This window comes from Saimiri boliviensis, chromosome 17 (assembly GCF_048565385.1).
Source record: "Saimiri boliviensis isolate mSaiBol1 chromosome 17, mSaiBol1.pri, whole genome shotgun sequence".
NCBI lineage: Eukaryota > Metazoa > Chordata > Mammalia > Primates > Cebidae > Saimiri > Saimiri boliviensis.
In genome coordinates, this window is record NC_133465.1 from 41429789 (window position 1) to 41452972 (window position 23184).

The 23184-nt window shown below is 55.2% G+C and overlaps 1 protein-coding gene across 1 annotated transcript; it reads left to right on the forward strand.

Moving 5' to 3' along the window:
* The first annotated feature begins 1787 nt into the window (after nucleotides 1-1787).
* On the forward strand, nucleotides 1788-7368 carry DLX3 (distal-less homeobox 3). Its single transcript, XM_003931261.2, has 3 exons — nucleotides 1788-2378; nucleotides 3440-3630; nucleotides 5507-7368. Exons 1-3 carry the CDS (start codon nucleotides 2054-2056, stop codon nucleotides 5852-5854), a joined length of 864 nt encoding a protein of 287 aa, XP_003931310.1. The 5' UTR covers nucleotides 1788-2053; the 3' UTR covers nucleotides 5855-7368.
* Nucleotides 7369-23184: the final 15816 nt, after the last annotated feature.

Sequence of the window (23184 nt, forward strand, 5' to 3'; positions counted from 1 at the left end):
CCCCTCGCTCGCCCCCGCCCCCACCTTTCCCACGCGGCGGCCGCCGGGAGCGGCCCAGACCCAGAGGGCACCCACCCCTGCCCCTCGGCCCGTGGACCGTGCCCTCTATTTCTGCGAACCGCAGCTCTCAAAGCCCTTTGGACCCCCAGCCACCCACCCCCTCACCCCCCGGCAACCTGCTGCTCGAGTCTGACTTTGGAAAGACGCACACTGCTCGGCCGGGCAGGGTCTTGGGAGGAGACCCCACGCCGGGGCTCGGCCGGGCGCCGGGCTCGGGAGCTGCAGAGCCCGCCGGAACCACGAGGTGGCGCGCGAGCACCGGGTTTGCCCCGCGAGGCAGGGCCGGGGGACGCGGGGGAGCGAGCGGGGCGGGCGGGGAACTGAGGTTTGGTTCGTGTCCCCCAGAGAAGGGCGAAGAGCAAAATGGGGTGTGGGAGAGATGAATGAAGTAGACTTTGGGAACAGCTGGCATGACCCAGGGGGCCAGACAGGACTAGGAGCGAGGGGTCCCCACGGAGGGGAGCCATTCAGGGCTTTTCTGGTCGGGGAGGAGTTCGGTGGAGCAGCCCAGCTCCCAGCTACTGGGGATTCGGAAGGTACTGAGAGGTCTACACACGTCTGCAAACCACCACACATCCGCACGCGGATGGCCCTCCACTCACGCTGCCTACACCCCGCACCCACGGCCACGCGTCCTCACACACACTCCTGCACGCGTGTACATCCATGGATACTGTGGAACACATGAAGTCCTCACAGCACACACCCCCAAGTACACGCGTCCCAGGCACCCGATCCCTAAAAGTGTCCCCAGTCCCTGCGCTGTCGCATGATACACAGAATCTACCCTCAGACTTATCACAGAGCTAGGCTGTGTCCACCTAACCTCATGCGGACCCCAGGTCCCTTGCTCCCTTCAGCAAGACCGAGCTCTGAAACTGCACACACATAGCTTTGGAGACAGCTCTGGTATCACCAGACAGGCTGTACATACCCATCAACCCCTAAATCCACGCAGGCCTGATTCCCCTTCTCCGATCCCCTCTCCTTCTCCCAGGGCTAAATTATGTCCTTTGTAGGCTCAAGTCACTTTTGCCTGGTGGGCCCCTTCCTCCATAAAAAAAAAATTTTTTTAATTACTTTTTGTAATTATGTAATGCAATAATACAATAGCAATGACTGCATTGATATCAAGACAATATATTAATATCATACATTCAAACATTCTCTTCCACCTAAAAGGTGTTTTTCTTTTCTTCTGATTTTAAGATAAATTAAACCATTTTCAGGGGCCCTGAGTCCTAACCACTTTGGGTACGTTGGTGTGCCCTGTCATTCGCACAGTGCACGCACACGTATGCACACACACACACACACATCATACCCCACCTTAGACCACCTCCTTCCACAAACACCCAATGGGCAAATTCCCCTCCTTCCCCACCTCCTCCAAGCCCGTCTCTCACCCGCCAGCCAGAAATACAGACTGGCAGGTCCTGGGGGCTCCGCAGAACGACCCTTCCCCTCCACCTCCACTCCCTCCTTCAGAGAACTTATCTGAGCAGGAGCTACTAGAGTAGCAAGGAGTGTGTGTGTGTGTGTGTGTGTGTGTGTGTGTGTGTTAACAACAAAGACTGGGGGAAAGAGGAGAGAGAGAGGGAAGAGAGAAGGGAAAGAGAGAGAGAGACAGAGAGAGAGAGAGCACAGGAGCGAGAGAGCAAGAGCGTGTTTTGCCTGGAAGGCAAGACTTGCAGCCAATCAGCGCGTAGGAGCCTCCCTCAGCGACTCCAAAATTGAGTCTATAACCGGCTGGCCGGGCGGAGCTGGCAGCATTTGACTGTGGCTTGGGACGCGAGGAGAGGCGCGCAGCGACCGCCTGACCGCCGGCAATGGTGTAAGCGCCTCTCGGCCTCCCCCTCCCCCAGACGCGGCCGGATCCTCCCCTCGCCCTCTGGACACACACCCCTGCCTCGTCTCCTCCGCCTTTCCTGCTCTCCCGTCCGCTCCTGTCCTCCGCGGAGGTCAGCGCTGGAGAGGTGCAGCGCCCGCCAGGATGAGTGGCTCCTTCGATCGCAAGCTCAGCAGTATCCTCACCGACATCTCCAGCTCCCTTAGCTGCCATGCGGGCTCCAAGGACTCGCCCACCCTGCCCGAGTCTTCTGTCACTGACCTGGGCTACTACAGCGCTCCCCAGCACGATTACTACTCGGGCCAGCCCTATGGCCAGACGGTGAACCCCTACACCTACCACCACCAGTTCAATCTCAATGGGCTTGCAGGCACCGGCGCTTATTCGCCCAAGTCGGAATATACCTACGGAGCCTCCTACCGGCAATACGGGGCGTACAGGGAGCAGCCGCTGCCAGCCCAGGATCCAGGTGAGGACCACGGGGTCACCAGGACAGTGGGAGACATTGGAAGGTTCCCGAGGGAGGAAAAGGCATGGACTGGAACCCAAAGTCTAGGAAAACGTCTAAGAAAAGTACGGCCTGGAGTTAGAGAAGTTGGCCTAGATGACCCCCAGAGGGACCAGGCGACCTTCCAGCCCCGGGTCTGCGAGCATTTGGGGCGCGATGAGCGCGGTGCGCCGCGGTCCCAGATGAGGATCGGGGTGAGCTGAGAGAGGAAGGGGAGGGCTGTGGGTTGTCAGGGAACCTCCGAATCGAGCTGATTTCCTGGGCATTTCAGCAGGAGATCCTCGATCAGGTCTCAGAGGGGTTGGGGGTAGGCGGCGGGGGACTGGAAGCTCTAGGGTCCTCCTTTGAATAAGGGATGGGGAGACCGGGAGTCGTGAGGGGGCAATGAGAGGGACCCACGGAAGTTGCGGGAAAGCGGAGGGAAGCAGCGACTGAGAGGCAGAGAAGCTGAAAAAGGGAAAAGTGAAGGCAGCAAGAGAGAAGTGTGGAAAGACAGTGAAACAGGAAAGAAGGCGGGCGGGGAGGAAGGGGGACAGGGAAAGAAAGAAAGAAAGTCTGCACTATCCTTGCAACCTTTCGGAAAATCTAAAGCGATTCTAAACCGAAACGTTCTTTAAAGGGCGGGGGTGGACGGGAAGGAGCCAGAGAAACAACCGACGGCGAGATGGGGCTGGGCAGGGGGCGGCCAGCAGCCGGGCGGCGAGGAGCCCTGAGGCCGGGAAGCGAGCCGGGAAGGCGTCGTGAGCGAAGCCGTGGCGGTCCTCGCCCAGGAGGCGAGTGACGCCGGGGACAGTGCTCCGGGGGCCGGGCGCGGAGCTGGGAGAGCCGCGTCGTGGGCGGCGGCCGGGTCCGGCTCTGCGGCCGCGGCTTCCTCCTGGGCCGCGGGCGGCGGAGCGCGCGGCGGGGAATCCCACGACGAGTCGGTGGGCGGAAGAGAGGGGCGTCCCGCGGGGCCCTGGAGCGCGGTGGGAGTCGCAGGCCGAGGCTGAGCCGCCCCTCTCCCGCCCGTGCGTTCCCCGCAGTGTCGGTGAAGGAGGAGCCGGAAGCCGAGGTGCGCATGGTGAATGGGAAGCCCAAGAAGGTCCGAAAGCCGCGCACGATCTACTCCAGCTACCAGCTGGCCGCCCTGCAGCGCCGCTTCCAGAAGGCCCAGTACCTGGCGCTGCCCGAGCGCGCCGAGCTGGCCGCGCAGCTGGGCCTCACGCAGACACAGGTTGGTGTTTGGCCGTCCAGGGCCGTGTGGGCGCGCGGGACCCCGTAGTTCCCCAGGCGCCGCCGAGCTTGGCTGGCCATTTAGGACCCTGCAGGCTCCTGGGACTCTTGCCTGTGGGACGGGGGCCTTCGAGGTTCAACTTCGGTCGGAAAGTTCTGCGTTAGCACGTGTACAAGTGAGCGTAGTTGCGAAACCGTGCAGCTGTGTGTATCCGTCCCGCGGAGAGGTGCCCTCCTTCCTCTACTCCAGAATTCCCAGCTCCCAAGTCTGCCAGCAGTGCTGGTCACTTAGTAGGAGTCCGCATCGTGTTTTCCCTCCACACTGGGCAGGTGTGCAGGGTGTCTGTGTGCACGTAGGCGAGTGTGTTTGCACACGTACTGTCTGGATCTGCACCACGCAGGGGAGAATGCCCACATAAGGAGTGCGATCCTGCCAGGGTCATTGTGCGTCAGGATGGGCCACGTGTGTGTGGCTGTGTGCCTGGGTGAATGCAGGTACAGAAATACATGCTTGCATCAAAATACCACATTCCTGCTCAGCACCTCAACACTCGACCCCTACCTCTGCCAAGAGCAGAGAGACCAAATTCCCTACGAGGAGGAGATGGGGACTCAAAATGAGTGCCCCACCCCCACCCCTAGCCAGTCCCTGAAGCCCCCAGCAGCCTGTCACGGCTCAGAGGAGGAGCAGTGGAAGCCTGGCTCGCTCCAGGTGTTGACAGGCGGGCCTAGGTTGCGGCTGTGGCTGCGTGGGGCCCCGTCCGCTGGGAATCTGGGTCACCTGGTGAGGAGCTGATTCATTGTTTGTACCAGTCATGGGGTGGGGAGTGGCAGGGGGAGGGGGAGATACCCCAGGGGAAATTTGGGGAATCATGGCTCACCTGCTCCTGAGTCCCCAGGTCACCTCCAATACCCAGCCTGAGCCCAGGAGGAGTTCCCCATGCCTGAGTGTATGAATGTGGGTGCTCATGTTGTGGGGTGCTTATCTGGGTGTATCTGTGTCTGTGTGTATTTTTACAGAATGGTGTCTGTGTGTTCGGCTGTGAGTGGGAATATGGCTGGGTATGGAGACGTGTATGTGGGTGTGTTTGTCTCTGTATCTGTGCACTTCTGCTTATGGGTGTCTAATGTGAACAAATGCCACCAACTAACCATCTCCCAACTCAGCTGCCTTTTTTTTTTTTTTTTTTTTTTTTTTCCAAAATGAAGTCTTGCTTTGTCAAGCAGGCTGGAGTGCAGTGGTCTATCTCGGCTCGCTGCAACCTATGCCTCCCGGGTTCAAGCGATTCTCCTGTCTTAGCCTCCGGAGTATTTGGGATTACAGGCGTCCACCACTGCACCCAGCTAATTTTTGTATTTTTAGTAGAGACAGTTTCACCATCTTGGCCAGGCTGGTCTCGAACTCCTGACCTCATGATCCACCCACCTCAGCCTCCCAAAGTGCTGGGATTACAGGCATGAGCCACCGCGCCAGGCTCGACTGCCTTTTATTGAGTGCTTACTACGTACCAGGCTCCCCCATGTTTTTTATACGTCGTACTTTATTTGACCCTATGAGGCAGGTAATAGTGCTGTCCTTGTCCCCATTTTGCACACAAGAGGAAGACAAGAACCAGAGAGGTTAAGTAACTTGCCCAAGGTCACCATTAGTAAGGGGCAGAGCAGAATTTGGGCCCAGGCAGCTGAATGTTCCTAGCCACAATTCTACCCCAGGTCGAAGAAAGGATTGATGTCCTGGGAGTCAGGGGGCCGGTTTTGCCTGATTCTTACGTGAAATTGGGTGCTGGCTTTGCTTGCTCTTCTCTGGGTTCCTCCCAGGGTTTTTTGTTTTAGCATTTTGAGAGGCTAACTAGCTACCCCTTTTTTCTCTTGCCCAGGTGAAAATCTGGTTCCAGAACCGCCGTTCCAAGTTCAAGAAACTCTACAAGAACGGGGAGGTGCCACTGGAGCACAGTCCCAATAACAGTGATTCCATGGCCTGCAACTCACCACCATCGCCTGCCCTCTGGGACACCTCCTCCCACTCCACTCCGGCCCCTGCCCGCACTCAGCTGCCCCCGCCGCTCCCGTACAGCGCCTCCCCCAGCTACCTGGACGACCCCACCAACTCCTGGTACCACGCACAGAACCTGAGTGGACCCCACTTACAGCAGCAGCCGCCTCAGCCAGCCACCCTGCACCATGCCTCCCCCGGGCCCCCGCCCAACCCTGGGGCTGTGTACTGAGCACCCACCTGGCCTGCACAAAGGACCCCAGGACCAGGCAGAAGGCGCCTCCGTCCTAGCGACTCAGGAATCATAGGAATCATCGAGGAGCACAGGGGAAAGGAGCTCCCTTTCCCCCTCCCTTGCCTTTTCCTCCAGGGACCCAAGCGCTTCCAGATGACATTTGCATGGACTAAGGATGCCCCCTGAAGCTCCCTCCCCGTGCCTAGACACTGGGGTGCCCCTCCAGATGTGGGGGCATCGACCCCAGTGGGGACAGCTGTTCCCCTACCTGCTCCAGGAGCCTGGATTGGCTTTAAATGGCTCATCACCTTCCAGCTTCTTAAACTTAGTGCCTGTTCCAAGACCGGAGACCTTGGGATGTGGGAGACTGGAGGGTTTGCGGGTCCCGCCTGTGCTGGGGCACCTGGCACCATGGATCCTAAAACTCGCCAGGCCTAGTTCTTCCTGAGCCGCCGGTGGTCTCCCCCCTGCTCCAGCGGCCCCTCTGCCGAAAAGACAGCGGACACATGACTAGGACTCCCAGTGGGGACCTGAAGTGCTCCCCGCCCTGCACTTCTAGCCCTCATTTAAGATTTGAGGGTGAAACCAAAGAAAACCCCCAAAGTGAGGGAATCTTTTTAAGATTGGTGGCTTTAGAGGAAAGGACGAAAGGGGCCATCCCTCTCCCGTCTCCTCCGTTCCGAGAGGAGGTGTGGGTCTCAGACGTTTCTTCCCAAGGACCTCTTTCTTCTTCTGTGTACAGGACTTTGCACAACTTTGGTTTTAAAAGCTGTTGAAAAATAGGAAAACAAAGGGCATTGTTCACAGATAGGGCCAAGTCTCCCCTTGCACGGGCGCCTCCGTTCCGTCCCTGCCCCCACCTCACCTCCTCTACTCCTCCAGTAAGTTGGCAGTTTTGGTGCCAAACCCCAAATCTCCAAGGAGACATACCAGGCAAGACAAACCCCCAAACACCCGCTTTCCGGTGGCCTTGGAAACAGATTGCTCCGAGCTGGAGAATGTCGGGTGAGGCGCACGGGAGATGAGGGGAGAGTTAGAACTTGTGCCTTTAGGAGTAAAGGGTGACTGCCCGGAGGGCTGGTGGCACTGCCCCTCCCTGACCCAGACATCCTCCCCAAAGCTAACTTTCCTCCACCCTGATGCAGTAAGACATGAAAAAAAAGGAGAGGTAGAAGACTGTAGCTATATATTTAAATATATAGTATGTATTTTTTTTTTAAGAGCAACAGAAAGAAGCAGCCTCCTCCCTGCTGTGGTTTCCTATTTATGTGAGCGTGTTCCTCCTGGACGGATCTCCCTGTGTGTTTCAAGCTGAGAGATGTGGGCTCCGGCTGGATTTGGGTTTTGTGGGAGGTGCAGGGGCCGAGAGAGACACTGTAGGTCTCCAAGAGTCCCACCGGAGCGGGGCGGGGAAGAAGCAAAGCCAGCTCCCACCCCTCCCAGCCTTCTCATTTCTGCTTTCTTACTGGACCCATCTTTATATATAATGTTAATAAAAAAGAAGAAAATAACCACTGAGCTCTTTGCACTGGAGGCTGGAGGTAGCTCTTGCGGGGAAGGTCTGGGAGTCAGAGAAGGTGTCTGGTGAGGAGGGACTTCTGAGCTCTGAGGGAGACAGAGCTCCCGGGAAACCATTGCTAAGGTGCTGGGCTGGGCCTGGCCCCTGGTGGCAGGTGCTCCTGACCCCATGGCTGTCCCCAGTCTGGGCAGGTCTTGAGGGAAGGCGCCCAGCAGCGGCTTCCCTGGCTCCACGCTGCTTGGTGTCTTGGTACTCGGAATCAGACAGCTCCCTCTACACGGCCGCTGCCGGGTCACCCCAGGGCTGCTCTTTGATCTGGAGCTCACATGCAGACTTGCTTGTACATGTGTGTAACCCCCACCCCCCGCCCCACCACCACCACCTCCACACCCAGGCACTCCTGGCCCCTCACCCTCCTGTCTATCCCTTTCAGCTTGAGGTGAGGGTGGGGCCTCAGTCAGGGGATGCCACTGCTCCGGCACTGGGAGGGAGCCAGCACTGAGACCCAGGCCTGGTGCCTGGGACGGAGCTGCGTTTACCTTCTCAAGGAGGGCGCAGGCCCTGACTCAGAGCCTTCTCACTGCCACCACCCTCCTCTTCTAGGTGCCCAACTCCAAGGCTTTGGAGACAGAGAGCTGGAGGTGGTAGAATGAAGGGAGGTGTGCATGACACATCTTGGCACAAGCAGGAGACGGCGTGAATGCATGCACACGCCTGTGAAGCCACCTCTCTGTCACACACACTCATCCAGACACACGATGACATCGGAGAGACACCTCTACAACACACACCTGAGACATGTTGGCATCACCCGAAGTACAAAGCCAAAGCCATAACACTCCAAGAGACGCGGGCTGCCAACACACAGGTGCACAGACACACATCACCAGTCACCCCAGCATATACACACACACACACACACACACACACACACACACACACACACAGGCAGAGCTGCTTCCTGTAATGGAAAAAGTCAGACAGAAAATCAGCAGTATGGCCAGGCACGGTGGTTCACACCTATAATCCTAGCACTTTGAGAGGCCAAAGTGGGCAGATTGCTTGAGCCTAGGTGTTGGAGACCAGCCTTGGCAAGAAGGTGAAACCCCATCTCTGCAAAAAAACCACAAAAATTAGCCAGGTTTGGTGGCATGCACCTGTAGTTCCAGCTACTCAGGAGGTGGAGGAGGGAGGATTGCTTAAGCATGGGAGGTCGAGGCTGCAGTAAGAAGTGATCACACCACTGCACTCCAGCCTGGCCTATAGAACGAGACCCTGTCTCAGGGGGAAAAAGAAAAAAAAGGCAGAAAAGAAAAAAGGAAAAGAAAGGAAACCACCACCCAACACTACCCAACAGCCAAGGTGACCCAGCTCGGATAGGAACCTCCTTGTCTAGGACCTCACTTTCCTCATCTGTCAAATGGGGATAACGATCCCCATCTCTTTAGACTAAGGATGAGGCAGAAGGAGTGGGTCTCAAGCTCACAGAAGGAATTTGTTGGAGGCTGGCGGCCACACAGATGGGTTCTCCTGCAGGGCTCCAGAGCTGAGGAAGCCCAGCCCCTATCCAGTCCCCTCCCTCTCAGAAGGCAGGCTCTTCCCTCCCCCATGCCCGCAGGAGGCGGAAGGGAGGAGGGCCTCCAGCCCACGGACGCCAGCCGGGCTGGCAAGGGTTAAGGTGGCAGCTGCCAGGCAGGGCTGAGCTGAGCAGTTTGGTTTGAGGGCTGCGTGCAGGCGGGAGCAGCGAGGCGGCAGCCGGGCAGACTTGCTGGAGACACTGCATTTTATTAGGGCTGGGCTGCCAGCAAAGGGAGGGAGAGAGAAGGAAAGGGCAGAGAGAGAGGAAGGAAGGAGGGAGGCAGGGCAGGCAGGCGGGCGGCTCCAGGATGAAAGGATGTTGTCAGCTCCCTGATTCCGCCCTGCTCATCCCGGCTCTGTCAGGCTGGATTAACTACCCAGGTGACCTCCTGCGGGGGTCAGCCCCACCCCTGACCTCCCCTTCCTCCTCTCCTCACCCCTAGGCCAGTCAGGTTGCCCTCTTCATCAGCCCTTGTGGGGGGCCCCCACAGGCACAGGGGCTGGGGTGGGGGCCCTGGCAGGGTACCTGCGTAAGGCTGCTGAGCCCATCTTCTACCAGGTGCTTCTCAGCTACACCCATGGCATCGTGACAACCTTCATGAGGCGAGGAAGAAGCAGGGCAGGCTAGGGAACCCCAGGCTGCCCCGAGGGTCACTGTTCTCCAAAACTTAGACACAACTGGCATTCCCTAAACTCCTGCTCCGTGCCAGGCACTTTGCATGTGACCTTCACAACAGCTTGGGAGGTAGGTGATATGGTGCCCATTTACCAGATGGGAAAACAGAGGCAAGAGAAATGTAGGTTCTGCCAAGGTCACATAACTAATACTTGGCATGCTAGAATTTGAACCCAGGTCTGGAGAATGGGTGCTCTTAGTGGACTTTTCAGAATCTCTGGGCATCCCAGGGCAGAGTGTCTGAAAGCTGGAGCCACTGCAGCCACACCCACCCCAGCTGGCCAGCTGGCTTCCCTGGGAGGAGAAATGGAGAGGGGAGGGCTGGCCCTGGAAGACCTTAATGTCGAGGTCAGGAATGTGCACGCTGGAGTCAGCTGACCTGGATTTGAATCCTGCCTCCAGTACTTTATTGGTTGTGTGACCTTGAGCAAGTCACTTAACCTTTCTAAGCCTCAGTTTCCTCAGCTGTCGTATAGGGATAATACTACTTACCTGGCAGTATTGTTGAGAGGATTAAATGAGATAATGCAAGTAAAATACTTAACAAGGTCCCCAGCAGATATTGAGTGCTACTCAGTTAATGGAAGTGGCTGCTGCTCATGGTGACCGGGGAGATGGGGCCTGCCCCCTAACTTGCCTCCTGCCGCGCCCAGCACTCCACACCCCAGGTCAGACCCAGTCCACTGGCTGCGCTTGCTACATTGACTGACCCACCCATCTCTAAGTGCACTCAAAAAAGGAATAAATCAACCAATATTTGTTGAGCACCTGCTATATCCCAGGCACTGTTCCAGGAGGTGGTCTGACTGATGACAGAAGCCTGGAAAAGGAAGGCCCAGACCCTGTGCCAGGAGCTCCAGTGCCAGAAGCAGACCCACCCCGGAGAGGCCTGAAGCTAGGTACACCTGACACCGTCCAGGGAGGACAGGATGGACTTTCAGAGGAAAGGGCAGGGCAGACGGTGGTGGGTGGAAGGGAAGCCTGAGAAGACTGCATGGAGGAGGAGGCATTTGAAGGAAGCCTTGAAAGAAGATGGAAGCATGACAGGCAAAGATGAGGGTTTGGGAACATACTCCCCCTCCAGGACTCCATGGGGTCAAGAGGAATGAGGTTTGTGGAGCCCGATCACAGCTGCCCTGTGAACCCTGCTGGGGCCAGTGCTGCAGGGAGGGAAGGCGCAGACCCAGAGGGTCCTCAGTTCCTTCCCTGGATGTCAGGCTAGGAGGAGGGTAAGGGTCTTGCTGTTCCCAGAACCCTCAGCTTTCCTGGAAGATGCCCCAGCCCCTTGATTTTGGGGAAACGAAGCTCCTGTGCCTCTTTTGGGAGGAGACAGCTTCTGCCCTTCTCAATCGAGGAAGTGGTTGAGAAGAATGGTCTCTAACTCTTTCCCTGAGGATCCGTCCCTCAAGGGGGTCCCAGATATTAGGGGATCTGAGAGACCCCACCCAATTCGGCCTCCATGTGCCATGCCCCCTTGGCACCACACCACACCTTCTGCTTGTTCCCTAGTCCAGCAGAGCCACCCCACAGCCACTGGGATAATGTGAGCAAAGTGAAGATTCTAGACAGCTAGCAAAGACCCTTGACGCCCAGCCTCCCAGCCCCTGACTTCCGTGACCCTAGATGAGAGCTCTAGGTGGCTACATGGGCTGAATTGCGTTAACTAAGCCTGGAGGGGATTGGAGGGGAAGGGGAGAACAGAGCGGGGAGGACAAGGGGAAGCAGCCAGCACCCTGGCCTCTGTTTTTGCAGCTTTAATTGCAGTGTTAATCACCTTAATAAGCTGTTTACCAACTACCCAGCAGCCTGAGACTGGGAGACTTAGAAGCCAAAAAGTGCTCGGAGATGAGTTTCCGAGGCCCCAGGCGGGCAGGAGGATGATGTTGATGAGGCCCTGGTGGGGCTGGGGGCAGAGGGAGCAGGTTGGGGGATTACGGGAGGAGCTGGGGCCCGGGAGTCAGGAAGGGCGGCCTCCAGCTCTTCCGAGGAGCCCAGCGATCTCCCCACCAGAAGCCCCTGTGGTCCCTTCCTCAGGGAAACCTTCCCCAATCTCCAACGTGGGTGCCCATCCCCTGCCTTTTTGTCACTGGGCTGTGCTTGTCACCACTAACTCAGTGACTCTCTGTGGGCTCCCATCCTAGCTCTGTGGAGGCAGAGCCTGCATGGCGCCTTCCTTATTGCTCTGTCCCCAGCTCATAGCATGGGCATGAACCACGCGGAGTATTTTTGTTTCCCTTGGGGAGAGTTGCTGGGCTGGAAGGCAAGGGCCCTGGAAATGCCTTTTTATACCAAAGTCCCTAGGGGCAGAACTGGGGAAGGATCTGAATTGGGAACATCAGGAATGAAGTCAGGGACCTGGGCATTTTCTTCTGGACACCCCCCGCCGTCACCTCATGCCTAGCACAGGCTGGAATAGCAGGATGCTCAGTGAACACAGAATGCATGCATGCATGCACGAATGAACACATGAAATGATAGCTCTTGGGACCCCTCTCCGGGTCCCTCTGTGAGCATCAAAGGTGAGGGGCTGTGAGGCTGAGGGGGACATGATAACTGCCCCTTCCCCAGGCTGATGGGGTTAAATGAGATGACAAGAGGAAAGCCCAGCGCCCACTTGCTACTGCTGAGCAGCTGCAGAAGTTGACAGTGATCACGCTCTTGCTAGGCACTGTCTCATCTATTCATCAGGAAGCAGGCCCAGAGAGACTGTGCGACTTGCCCAAGATCACACAGCAGGTGAGTGCCAGGGCTTTTCTGCCTACACCAGGCTACATCTGGACAGGTACTCCTGAGTGGGTTCTCAAACACTTGCAGAACCCAGAGAGTCCTCTGGATCACAAGCAGATGGTCCCAATGATCTGACACCCTTGCATGCTTTTCTTCAATTGGTCCATTTGACTGGGGAATCTAGCCGGCTTCCTGGGAGTGGGAGAGAGTATGGACCAGGCCTGTGAAGCTCCAGGAGTGTCCTGGGAAGCCCAGAGGCCTAGGAAGCATTAAGGAACGGTCAGGAGTCTCCTAGATGCCTCTGCCCAAGATGAGGAGTCAAGGGAAGGAGGGGCTTAGGGGTCAGGCCGCCGGGATAGGCACCCTGGAAGGAGACAAACCTGGAGATGGGGACAGAGGGTGGGGCCTCGAGGCCCAAATTCCTGGGTTGTCTCCTGGGGCAAATCAGAGCAGGATTGGAAGTGTCTGCTGAATCAGCAGGGAACAGAGACTCCACACCCTGGAGGATTAGCTGGAGCGGGGGAGGGGTGTCCCCCACCCCAGGCGGCTCACCTCGCACCTGGCAGCAGCCTGCCCTTCCCTGCACACTGAGGGTGCCTGGCCACGTCATGCAATGTGTGTGGCACTGTCCCACACCCACCCCCCAGGTCAGTCAGGACTGCCCCGAGCTCAGGAACCGCTGATGGTGAGTTGGGGAGGACGATGTGCCTTCAGCCAGGGGACAGTGAGCAGCTGAAGAAGTCAGAAGGCCAGAGGGAGCAGGAAGCGTGCTGGAAAGGAAGGCAGGCAGAAGACAATTGCTCCCAAGAGCAGGGAGATCTTCCCAAGTTCTGGGCAGGGATGGTGCTAACAGAAGACCTACCGTGTGCTAAGTCCTATGCCGGGAGATTCTACAGGCACTGTCTCATGTCATCCTCACAGCTACCAAGCCAGGTCAGTGGCATTATAATCCCATTTTGTCAGTGAGATCAATGAGACTGTGTAACCTCAGGTTAGTCACTTGCCCTCTCTGAGCCTGACTCTCTCATCTATAAAATGAAGATGACCATATCTCTCTTGCAGGGCTGCAGAGGAAATTAAATGAGATAACACATATAAAGGGAGCTCACATATAACACATATAAAGAGAGCACAATGATGGCAGCTCAAGAAACTGTACTGTCAGGTTTTTGTTTGTTTTGTTTTGTGTTTTGGAGATGGAGTTTCATCTTTGTTGCCCACACTGGAGTGCAGTGGTGTGATCTTGGCTCACTGCAACCTCTGCCTCTCGGGTTCAAGGGATTCTCATGCCTCGGCTTCCCGAGGAGCTGAGATTACGGATGCCTGCCATCACATCTGGCTAATTTGTGTATTTTTAATAGAGATGGGGTTTCATCATGTTGGCCAGGCTGGTCTTGAACTCCTGACCTCAGGTGATCTGCCTGCCTTGGCCTCCCAAAGTGCTGAGATTACAGGCGTGAGCCACCATGCCCAGCCTGTACTGTCCATTTTAGATTAAATCAGCCGTGGTAGGACACTCCTCAGTGTCCCTTCTCAGTTGGCCCAGGGCATTCGCTGTACCCTCCATGAGTCCAGAGTTGATCCTTTCTTCTCTGTTGGGTAGGGCACCTACAAAATTCCTTCCTATTTTTTTTTTTTTTTTTTTTTTTGAGACAGAGTCTTGCTTTGTTTCCCAGGCAGGAATATAGTAGCTCAATCTCAGCTCACTGCAACCTCTGCCTCCTGGGTTCAAGGGATTCTCCTACCTCAGCCTCCAAAGTAGCTGGGGCTACAGGCATGTGCCACCATGCCCAACTAATTTTTGTATTTTTAGTACAGACTGGCTTTCACCATGTTGGCTAGGATGTTCTTGATCTCTTGACCTTGTGATTCGTCCACCTTGACCCCCCAAAGTGCTGGGATTATAGGCACGAGCCACCTCGACCAGCCAATAAAATTCCTTCCTCTACTGGGAAAGTGCTTTCTTGATCTCATGGTTCAAATAATAGAAGGATGATCACCCAGGAAACAATCATTGCCTAGCACCAGCAGAAGGGATGATTACAGGGGTTCATAGATCTCAGTTACTGATCAGTTAAAGATCTGATCTCCACATCTAGGTGCCTACAGATTTTGCTTTGCATTTCCATTTTAAAAGGAATATGTTTTCTTATTTATTGCTATACTAGAGAACAAGTACTGATGTCTTATGTTTGTCTTGTACCTAGCCACTATGTCAAAAATCTCTTAATTCTGGAAGATTTTTTCCTGTAGAGTTTCTTGAGTTTTCTAAGCATACAATCAAGTATCAGTAAAAGGAGATAGGTTTTTTGTTTTTTGGTTTTTTTTGAGACAGAGTCTCCCTCTGTCACTAGGCTGGAGCGCAGTGGCACAATCTCAGTGCACTGCAACCTTCGCCTCCTGGGTTCAATCAATTCTTCTGCCTCAGCTTCCAGAGTAGCTGGAACTACAGGCACCGCCACCATGTCCAGCTAAGTTCTATATTTTTAGTAGAGACAGGGTTTCACCATGTTGGCCAGGATGGTCTCGATCTCTTGACCTCATGATCTGCCTGCCTTGGCCTCCCAAAGTGCTGTGATTACAGGCGTAAATGACCGTGCCCAGCCAAAGACACTTTTATCTCTTCTTGTTTGCCTAGTTGGCGGGATCTTGAGTTATAGGAAAGGGCAATGTTTCATGTATCAAGGGCCTTGTCTGCTTCTGCATTAGCTCTGACTCAGGCAGGCACTGGATGGCCTTCCCTCAGGGGCCTTCCCACCTGAGGTGCTCAGAGGGCTGCTTGGGGAGCACAGTCAGACATCCTCAGTCTTTAGCCAGCCTCCTGCACAACTTCCTCCACTACTCACAAAGCAGCTTCTGTCCAGGCCGTCACCCACGCTACATGGTGGCTGAAGAAGATAGCCCACACCAGGGCTTTATTCACAGGTGGCTCCAGCCCAGAAAGATGCTTGGTGGAAACAGAGACTTCTGAGCAGAGAAGAGCAACAGAGGAACTGGTACTTGGGCAAGACTCCTAGTGGAAAATGTTTTCATTTTCCTTGCTTGGCAGTCAGAGATACTAATAATTATGAATCCTTGCTGAATGTTACTGTATTATTGTGACTTTTTTTTTTTTTTTTTTTTTTTGAGATAGAGTCTTGCTCTGTTGCCTAGGCTGGAGTGCAGTGGTGCAGTCTCGGCTCACTGCAACCTCTGCCTCCCAGATTCAAGCAATTCTTCTGTCTCAGCCTCCCAAGTAGCTGGGATGACAGGCATGCGCCACCACACCTGGCCAGTTTTTTTGTATTTTTAGTAGCTACGGGGTTTTACCATGTTGGCCAGGCTGGTCTCAAACTCCTGACCTCATGTGATCTGTCTGCCTCGGCCTCCCAAAGTGCTGGGATTACAGGCATGAGCCATGATGACCAGCTGACTTTTGTCTTTTAACTTCTTTGGTCCTCACAAAAACTCGATGAAGCACATGCTGTAATCTTCACTTTCCAGGTAAGAAAAGTGCAGTACATAGAGGTTAAGAAACATGCCCAAGCTCATAGAGTTGGACTCAAATCAGGAATCTGGCTCTTTATTATTTTGTGTTCCTGGGGGTAGAACTCTACTCTTCTCCATTATATGGTGAAGTGGTGGGTCAGAGGAGAAGTTAGCGGGGTGGAAAAGAGAGACACTTCAGCACCAAATTGGTCTAGCCAGAGTGAAGGAATAAGCTGCCATGTCTTCTAGCTTACCCGGTAATTTTGCATCTTACTAGGGGTGCACTCTCCCAGCCTCCATGACCTTTGGAGGCATCATTTGATCATTAGCCCTGCTGCGGACATGAGGAAATAAAGATCCAGAGATGTGAAGTGACTTGCACAGGCCTCTCGACTGAGCACCTACATCTCGGACTGCAAATCCGTGAAGACTTTATGAAGGCTCTATGGAGGAGGAGGTGAAGCTTATTTCAAGGGGGATCGGGGGATGACAATTATTGCTCGGATAGGGCTGCCCAGGGCCTGGGAGTGGGAGAAATCCAAAGTCAGAGATGAGTCCCAAGACAGAATTCAAGGTTTGGAAAAGTGAGTAGGAGGATTTCAGGAGGTAAGACAAAGACCTGGGTCACAAGGGGTGGAAGAATCCTGCACTGGTGGGTCCAGCTGATCCCCCTGGGCTTGGGGAATGTGACAGGAGCTGGGCAGAGGCATGTCAGGAGCCTCCTGCAGTCTGGCTTCCCCCAGGATCTGTTGGAGCAAAGAATTCCCGGCGGCTCCAGGGCTGGGAGGAGGAGTTTGCAGCAGGCCCCAGCTTGCAGAGACAGAGAAAGCAGCTCCTGGGTCCAGCCGGAGAGGAGTGGTCTCCTGGCTCTGTGGCAGGCAAGGCGGGCAGTGGGAAGGGCGTGGCCTGGCAAGTACCACATGCCTGCATCCCCTTTTAGGCCTCTACCCAACCCCATGTGCTGAGCCTCTCCACCCCAAAGGGAGAGGGAGCATCAGGGTTGAGGGAGGGGTGAGCAGGGAGAGGAAGAAGCCAGGGAGCCCAGGAGCCCCCAGTCCAAGAGGGGAGGCATGTGCAGTGCTCTCTGGCAGCCCCCGGTCTGAAGAAGGAGTACAAGTCTTAATGGGTCAGGCTAAGGTGCAAACCAGGACAGAGAAGATAATCATGGGGTGGGCTCATAGGTGGAGGAGATGGATGCCCAGGGAACCTCTTAATCGAAGTGGGATAATCCAAATTCGTACTCTAACCTCATGATGTGGCCTCTATGTTACATCAGCCGGAGGTGGGGAGGACGAGAGAGTGGGGGCCACAGGCCGCAGTGAAATAGCCTCATGCGGCAACATGACCTTCCTTAGGCTTAACCCCAAGCTCAGCTAAACCCTGAAAGGAATGGTTCATACAGAGTTGAGAGGAATCTATTCCACATGCACTCCACAGAGAGGGGCACCCTCCCCTGGAAATGAAGTCATCTCTCCATTTTTGGGCTGGAGAGGCTGAAGGCCTGGCACTGTGAGGCATGAATCAGAAAGCTTGATGTTTGGAGGAAGCTTGGGGCCGACTCCTTTCCCCTTCCTGGGCTGGCCAGACATTCCCCCCAGGGTGCCAGTGGGGGGAATGAGTACCTCCGTGTCATCAAACTAGGGGGCTGGGATGAGTCCAGCTGGAGGAGACAGCCCATCTGAGGCACAGGGGACCTTAGTCTGATGGTGGAGACAGAGTCTGCCTCACAAAGCTCCAGAATAGAGTGGAAAGTGGTGGTAGACACACATTAGCCCACCCTGGCCCCTGCACCCAGAACGTAGCAAGAGAAATGATCTGAGCTTCAGAGAGGGTATGTAACTTGCCCAGGGTCACACAGCAAGTAGTAGCAGATCCCGATGTTTAGTTTGCAGAGCTGTGCCTTCCTCACCACTCTGATCCCAAGCCCCCTCCTGCTTCCCTGGATTGGAGTCAGCATCAGGGAAAAGGGGCAGAGGGCTCAGTGGAGACTTCTGAGGGAAAGGCCACTTAAGCACCCCCCCACCCTTAACTAGCCTCTTGGGTTCCCGAGGCAGAGCTGGACTCCAAGGCCATGTCCGGGAGCCATGGGTTGTACTAGGAAGGGCTGGGGACAGAAGCTCTTCTTGCTAGAGCTTAGGAAGAGAAGTAGGCAAAGCTTCAGGGAACACAATCAAGTCAGAACAAAATTACCAGGTTTCTGTGGCTGTTCAGCCTCTCTCCTCAACCACTCACCAGGGAAATACTCCCAGAAAAGAGATGGAGAGCTAGGAAAAGGACAGAGAAAGGGAAGGGGGCCAGGAGAAGAAAGAGATGGAGACTGCCCCGCCTCCACACACGTGCTCGCACACAAGGAAGCGAATCTGTCTACTTCTGGGCGTACATGTCTGTTTCTGCCCACGGTCAAGCCACGGGGGATCTCCCTTGTGGGAGATGGATCGCAGTGTTGGGCTTCTCTCTGTGAGTATATAAGCTGCGAGTGCATCTCTCTGTGTATGTCCGTGCACAACCATGGGAATGCTTCATGCACACGTGTGTCTCTATGTGTGGCTCTGCCCCTCCCCATACTCCCTGCGTCCCATTGTGTGCGCCCGCCTGCCTGTGTGCAAATCTTCTGTGGGTTCACGTGTGCACAGGCAGTGTCTGTGTGCCTGGCTCCCTGGGCCTGCCTGGTCTCCAAGCATTTCTCTGGGGCCTTTGTATTCTGAGGTTTGGAGTAGGAGGGACTTTTATTCCCCCTTTCTAAGCAATCTGCACAGGCCGGGAAATGGGAAATGGCGTGGCTAGGAGGCCATTTGTCCTTCTCAAAGTGTCTTCATCTTGGAGGGAGAGACAGCAGCAGTCACCCAAGGACTGACTGATGCAATTTCTCGCCACTCCCCGGGTTCAGTAGCCATGCTGCTCAGAGAAGGGGCAGGGGCACGAGGTGGGGTGGGGTGAGGTGAGGAGGGACGAGAGCTGAAGGAATTCGTAGTCTTTATCCCACCTTGAAATGAGACAGGGAGATATGAAAGAGAAACACTTTGGGGTCGGTGACTTTTTCTTTTCAACTGTAATTGTTAGAACATTGCTCACCTCCTAGAATGGGGCTCCCGGGTCAAGGGGAACTCTAGTCTCTAGAAAACCGGCTCCTTCGTGGGCAGGGTTGAGAGGGTCTTTGCAGAGGCCTGAAGCTCATCCCCACACCTGGTTTTAACCCCCTGCCTCCCAGCATCTACCTCCAGTTCCCTCAGCTCCATCACATCCCCCTCCTGCCTCCTCCTGGCCAAGGGAGGCCTGGGAAGGAAAGGGTTATCCTGGGGGCAGTGGGGATGGGAAATACCTATAGGATGCTTTTTGGAAGGAAGAAGCCTCTGCGAGTGCAGCTGAGAGGAGCTTTGCCATCTCTACCCTGGGAGGAATCAAGATTACATACCAGGCAGAAACTAGAAAGACTGAGCAGGGGTGGAGAGAAATGAGAAGCAGGAAATCATTGCCCACCTTCTCTGACTTTCCTCTCTCTTCCCACATCCCTTATACACTCTAGGGAGGTCCTTGATCTCCAAGGCCCCGTCTACACAGGCCTCAGCTACCTGGATCACATTCCATTGACTTTCTGGATACAATCCCAGAGGCAAGTCCAGGCATCCAAACTCAAATGAGGTTTGGAGCTGAGTAATCAGCTGCTATGGCTTTGCAGACATTTTGCCGGGGAACAGCCAGCTCCCCACCCCCACCTCAGATTTGGGGGTGGAGGAGGGGCGGCCTGTCACTGGGTGTCTTCCCCCTCAACCACCACCACCGCGTTCTCCCTCTTCCCACCTGCAAGTAATTTGGCCAATGGGAGGGCAGTGAAGATTGCAGTGTGGAATCCCTCAAGAGCGGTGTGTATTTGGTGAGGAGGGGGCTACCTCCCTTCCTCGAAGACCCCATGTGCCCTTTTCCTCTCTACAGCAGCAAATTACTTGTAATTATCTCACATTGAAAGCTTTCAGGAGCTGCTCCCAAAATTGCTTTAATTGAATTAATTAAATCTCATTTTGTTGGGGGAGAGCATGGAGCATGACTTAAAATAGTACACGGGGAGAGGGAAGGTAAGGGACCCAGACAGGAGGGGAGACCCAAGTCAGCTTTCCTGTTGCTGAGGGCCTTGGAGACGGGAACATGTGCCCTGGATATTCTCTGGACACAATTTCCTGTCTTCCAGTTTCAGCTGACTTCAGGTGCACTGCGCTGCGCCTTCTGCGTTTGGGACCTTGCCTGGATCCAGCTCTCGGATGGTGGTGACCAGCAATGCTCTGAGTTCTCCAGCCTCGCCTCGTTCCTCCTCCGCCCCCTTAGGAGGCAATTCTCCCAGAGGCAGAAGGTGAATGGAGGGCAGTAGGAATTCCCCCTGGCTGTAACACCTCCCCTTCTTCCCCCGATAATCACAGCAGTTGTAAATGCCATTTATTAAGTGCTTACTATGTTCCAGGCACCGTGTCAAGCATGTTACAAGCACTATCTCATTTTGTCATCACAACCACACTGCAAAGCAAGTCCTATTAGTATTCTCATTTGGGTGGGGCTGGGGGATGGGAACAAGCAAGGCTCAGAGAGAGGTTAAGTAACTCACCAGAAGTCACACCGCTAGCAGGTGACAGAGCTGGGACTCTGTAGCCTAAAGCCCCTGTTCTTAACCACCCAGTCTCAGTACCCGGCCATTACTGACCCAATTTTCCCAGCAGGGCTTTTTGGGGAAAGGAACCATGGGACTCTCCTTCTACAGCCTTGATGGCTTGGAGGGAAGAGAACAGGCACCTCCTCCACCCGGGCTCCAGGGCCACCACCACCCAGGAGCTCAGGGAAACTGGACCAGCTCCCAAATGGAAGAGAGATTCCCATTTCCCCTGAAAAGGAGGGATGGGGGAAGCGGGAGGGGGCGGGGAGAGGGGGGACACTGTCAGCTCAGCTGGCCTCTGGCTGAGAGAGTAATTACACTCCTTCTGCTACTTAACTTTACAACCTGGGCTGTTGTTTTAACAATGTGACTTGTGTTGGGCTGTCCAATTAATCTCGCCTTTGGAGGCTTTCCTAGATGGGGTGGTAGATCTTATCTTGGGTCTGTGGAAAGAGGTGTGTGCAACCTGCAGTGGGCGGGAACAGCTGCCCGGAGGGCCTGTGGCCTCAGAGGAGACCCAGAGGAGAGAACCGGGGCTGGGGTGACAGAGCCGGTGGAACCTGGGGCCTGGAGCAGGGAAGACAGTGGAGTTTCTCCTCCTGGCACTCCCCTTCCTCACCACGCTTGGATCTTGGCTTTGGCCTACCTGTGCCATCCCCAAGAGAATCCTCTGGGTGTGTTTTGTGGAATGGGGGTAGTCGCTGACCCAGACAGGGTGAGGAACTGCAGCATCGGAGCTGGGGGGTTTCACGCCCCTCTGCCCTACATATGACTCCAATATGGGCTTCTCTCTGGCCTGCAGAGTGGGCTGGAAGCGTCTGAGTGGGCTTTTCCGACGGGGCAGGCACCGAGTTTGCAGTGTCCCGGAACAGGTCTAGGCAGTAAGAGGGAAGCTCAATTTGGAAGCTTTTGGCCTGGATTTGGAGGCCCTTCCCCCAACCCCTGGGGCCATGCTGGGCTGGATTCCCTGAATTATTCTGCCACCCTTGTCCTCAGCCCCCCTCCCACAGGCGTTCCTTATCCTGCTGATCCTGGTGGGAGCGACGGTGGTGCTATGTAGTCCGGTGGGGTGTGGTGGCCAGAACTGCAGGGTTCTGCTTCTCCCAGGCTGCCTGCCCTTCTCACCCAGCACTGACCCCCGAGGCCCAGGCTAGATCGGAGCCCCTTGACAAGACCCATGCTGCTATCGCTGGAACTCACCACAGCAGCGTCTGGTCATTTGTTTGCCTCGGTCACCATGGTATCCCTAGGATCCGGTAGAACACAGGCTCTTCAAATGTTTGTTGCATGGAAGAGAATTCCAGGTTTTTTTTGGTGTTTTCCTTCTCAGAACTGCCCCTCCTCCTTCCCCGAGGTGAGCTGAGGCCATCCTGCCCCCAAGCAGCACACCTCTCCAGGTAGGACTGGACCGGATCTGTGGGTGTGCCCTCTCTCAAGGTGAACTGGGCCTCTCCCTGGGCCAAAGGTAAGGCACGGGGGCTGGAAGGTGCCTGGCTCCCTCCAGAAGCAGGCCAGGAGAGCGTCTGCTGGGGAGGAGCACTCAGACCTTGCATGAGCATCTCCTGGGTTCACACAGAACCATATGAGACAGTGGACATTGCTGGAACATTCCAGAGACAGAATCACAGAGCTACTTAGTGGCAAGGCAAATCTAGAGTCCAGTGCCTCTGATTCCTGTAATTCCATGGCAGAAGAGTCAGCTGGACCAGAAGAGATGCTTGACCAGCCCCTACCCATGAGAAGTCAGGAAACAAACACATCTCACAGCCAGTGTGCCAAGTTTTGTACAGACTTTAATCTCTGGAAGCTCGTGGTGTGAAGCTCAAGCTCCAATTGGTTCTAAATTTGCACAGTTCCTTTGAATAGAGACAGCTTCGAGGAGCTGAATCGATGGGCCTACCCATCTATTTGGGGGTGTCTATACCCATCGATGGGCTTACCCATCTATTTGGGGGTGTCTATACCCACACTAATCCAGAGAGCTAGTTTGTCTCCATTTTTCCCTGAGTATTTCCTTACCGGGCTTTCAAAAGCATGTACCTGTGGGTTCATGGGAACAGGAGAGAGCCTTTCAATAAATACCTATTGGATTATATGAAAAATTGGACCCATTATCTATTCAAAAAGGGGAGATGGGGGAAAGGGAGCTTTTTTTAAGGAGGAGAGCATAAATTACGCATAGGTCCATGAACTCTACATTTTTCTGCATCTCGTCTACCTCTCAGGATGGTAAGTATGTAAATCAGTTATGGGGGTGACGGGCTGACCTCAGGGAAAAACTGCTGGGTGGGTGGGAGCCGATGGCAGCCACTGCTGAGGTCCACTTCTGCTTCCGCTCACAAATGGGTTGGGCAAGGCCCAAGGCACACAAAGAAAAAATACTCCACGTTTCTTGCTGGTTTTGCACCCAGGCTGTCGTGGGGGAAGTGGCAAGATCAAGGGTCCTGGGGACAGTCTCAACCCCAGCCAATGGCTCTCTCTCCAGAGCCTCTGTCCTGCTGGAGTGAAAGTGTCCAGTCCATGGTGGTGGTCGGGACAACAGTTATGGCCAAGGTCCGTGATTTAGGGGCACAGACTCCGCTCTTTTTCTCCTCTAGCTCCTTGTCCTCCAGAGAAAACCCATCTGGAGGTGGTTTCCTCCCAGCCCAGAGAAGGTGCAGGCAGATGGCCTGGGTCCTGGGCTTTGCAGGAGGGCTCGGGGCCTGATCAGCCCTTCCCCAGAC

Bases quoted from the DNA above. Each gene is read 5' to 3' on its own strand.
- DLX3 (XM_003931261.2), top strand. From the start codon at position 2,054: ATGAGTGGCTCCTTCGATCGCAAGCTCAGCAGTATCCTCACCGACATC. The intron at 2,379-3,439 runs GTGAGGACCACG...CGTTCCCCGCAG, and splicing joins GCTGCCAGCCCAGGATCCAG to TGTCGGTGAAGGAGGAGCCG. The intron at 3,631-5,506 runs GTTGGTGTTTGG...TCTCTTGCCCAG, and splicing joins TGGGCCTCACGCAGACACAG to GTGAAAATCTGGTTCCAGAA.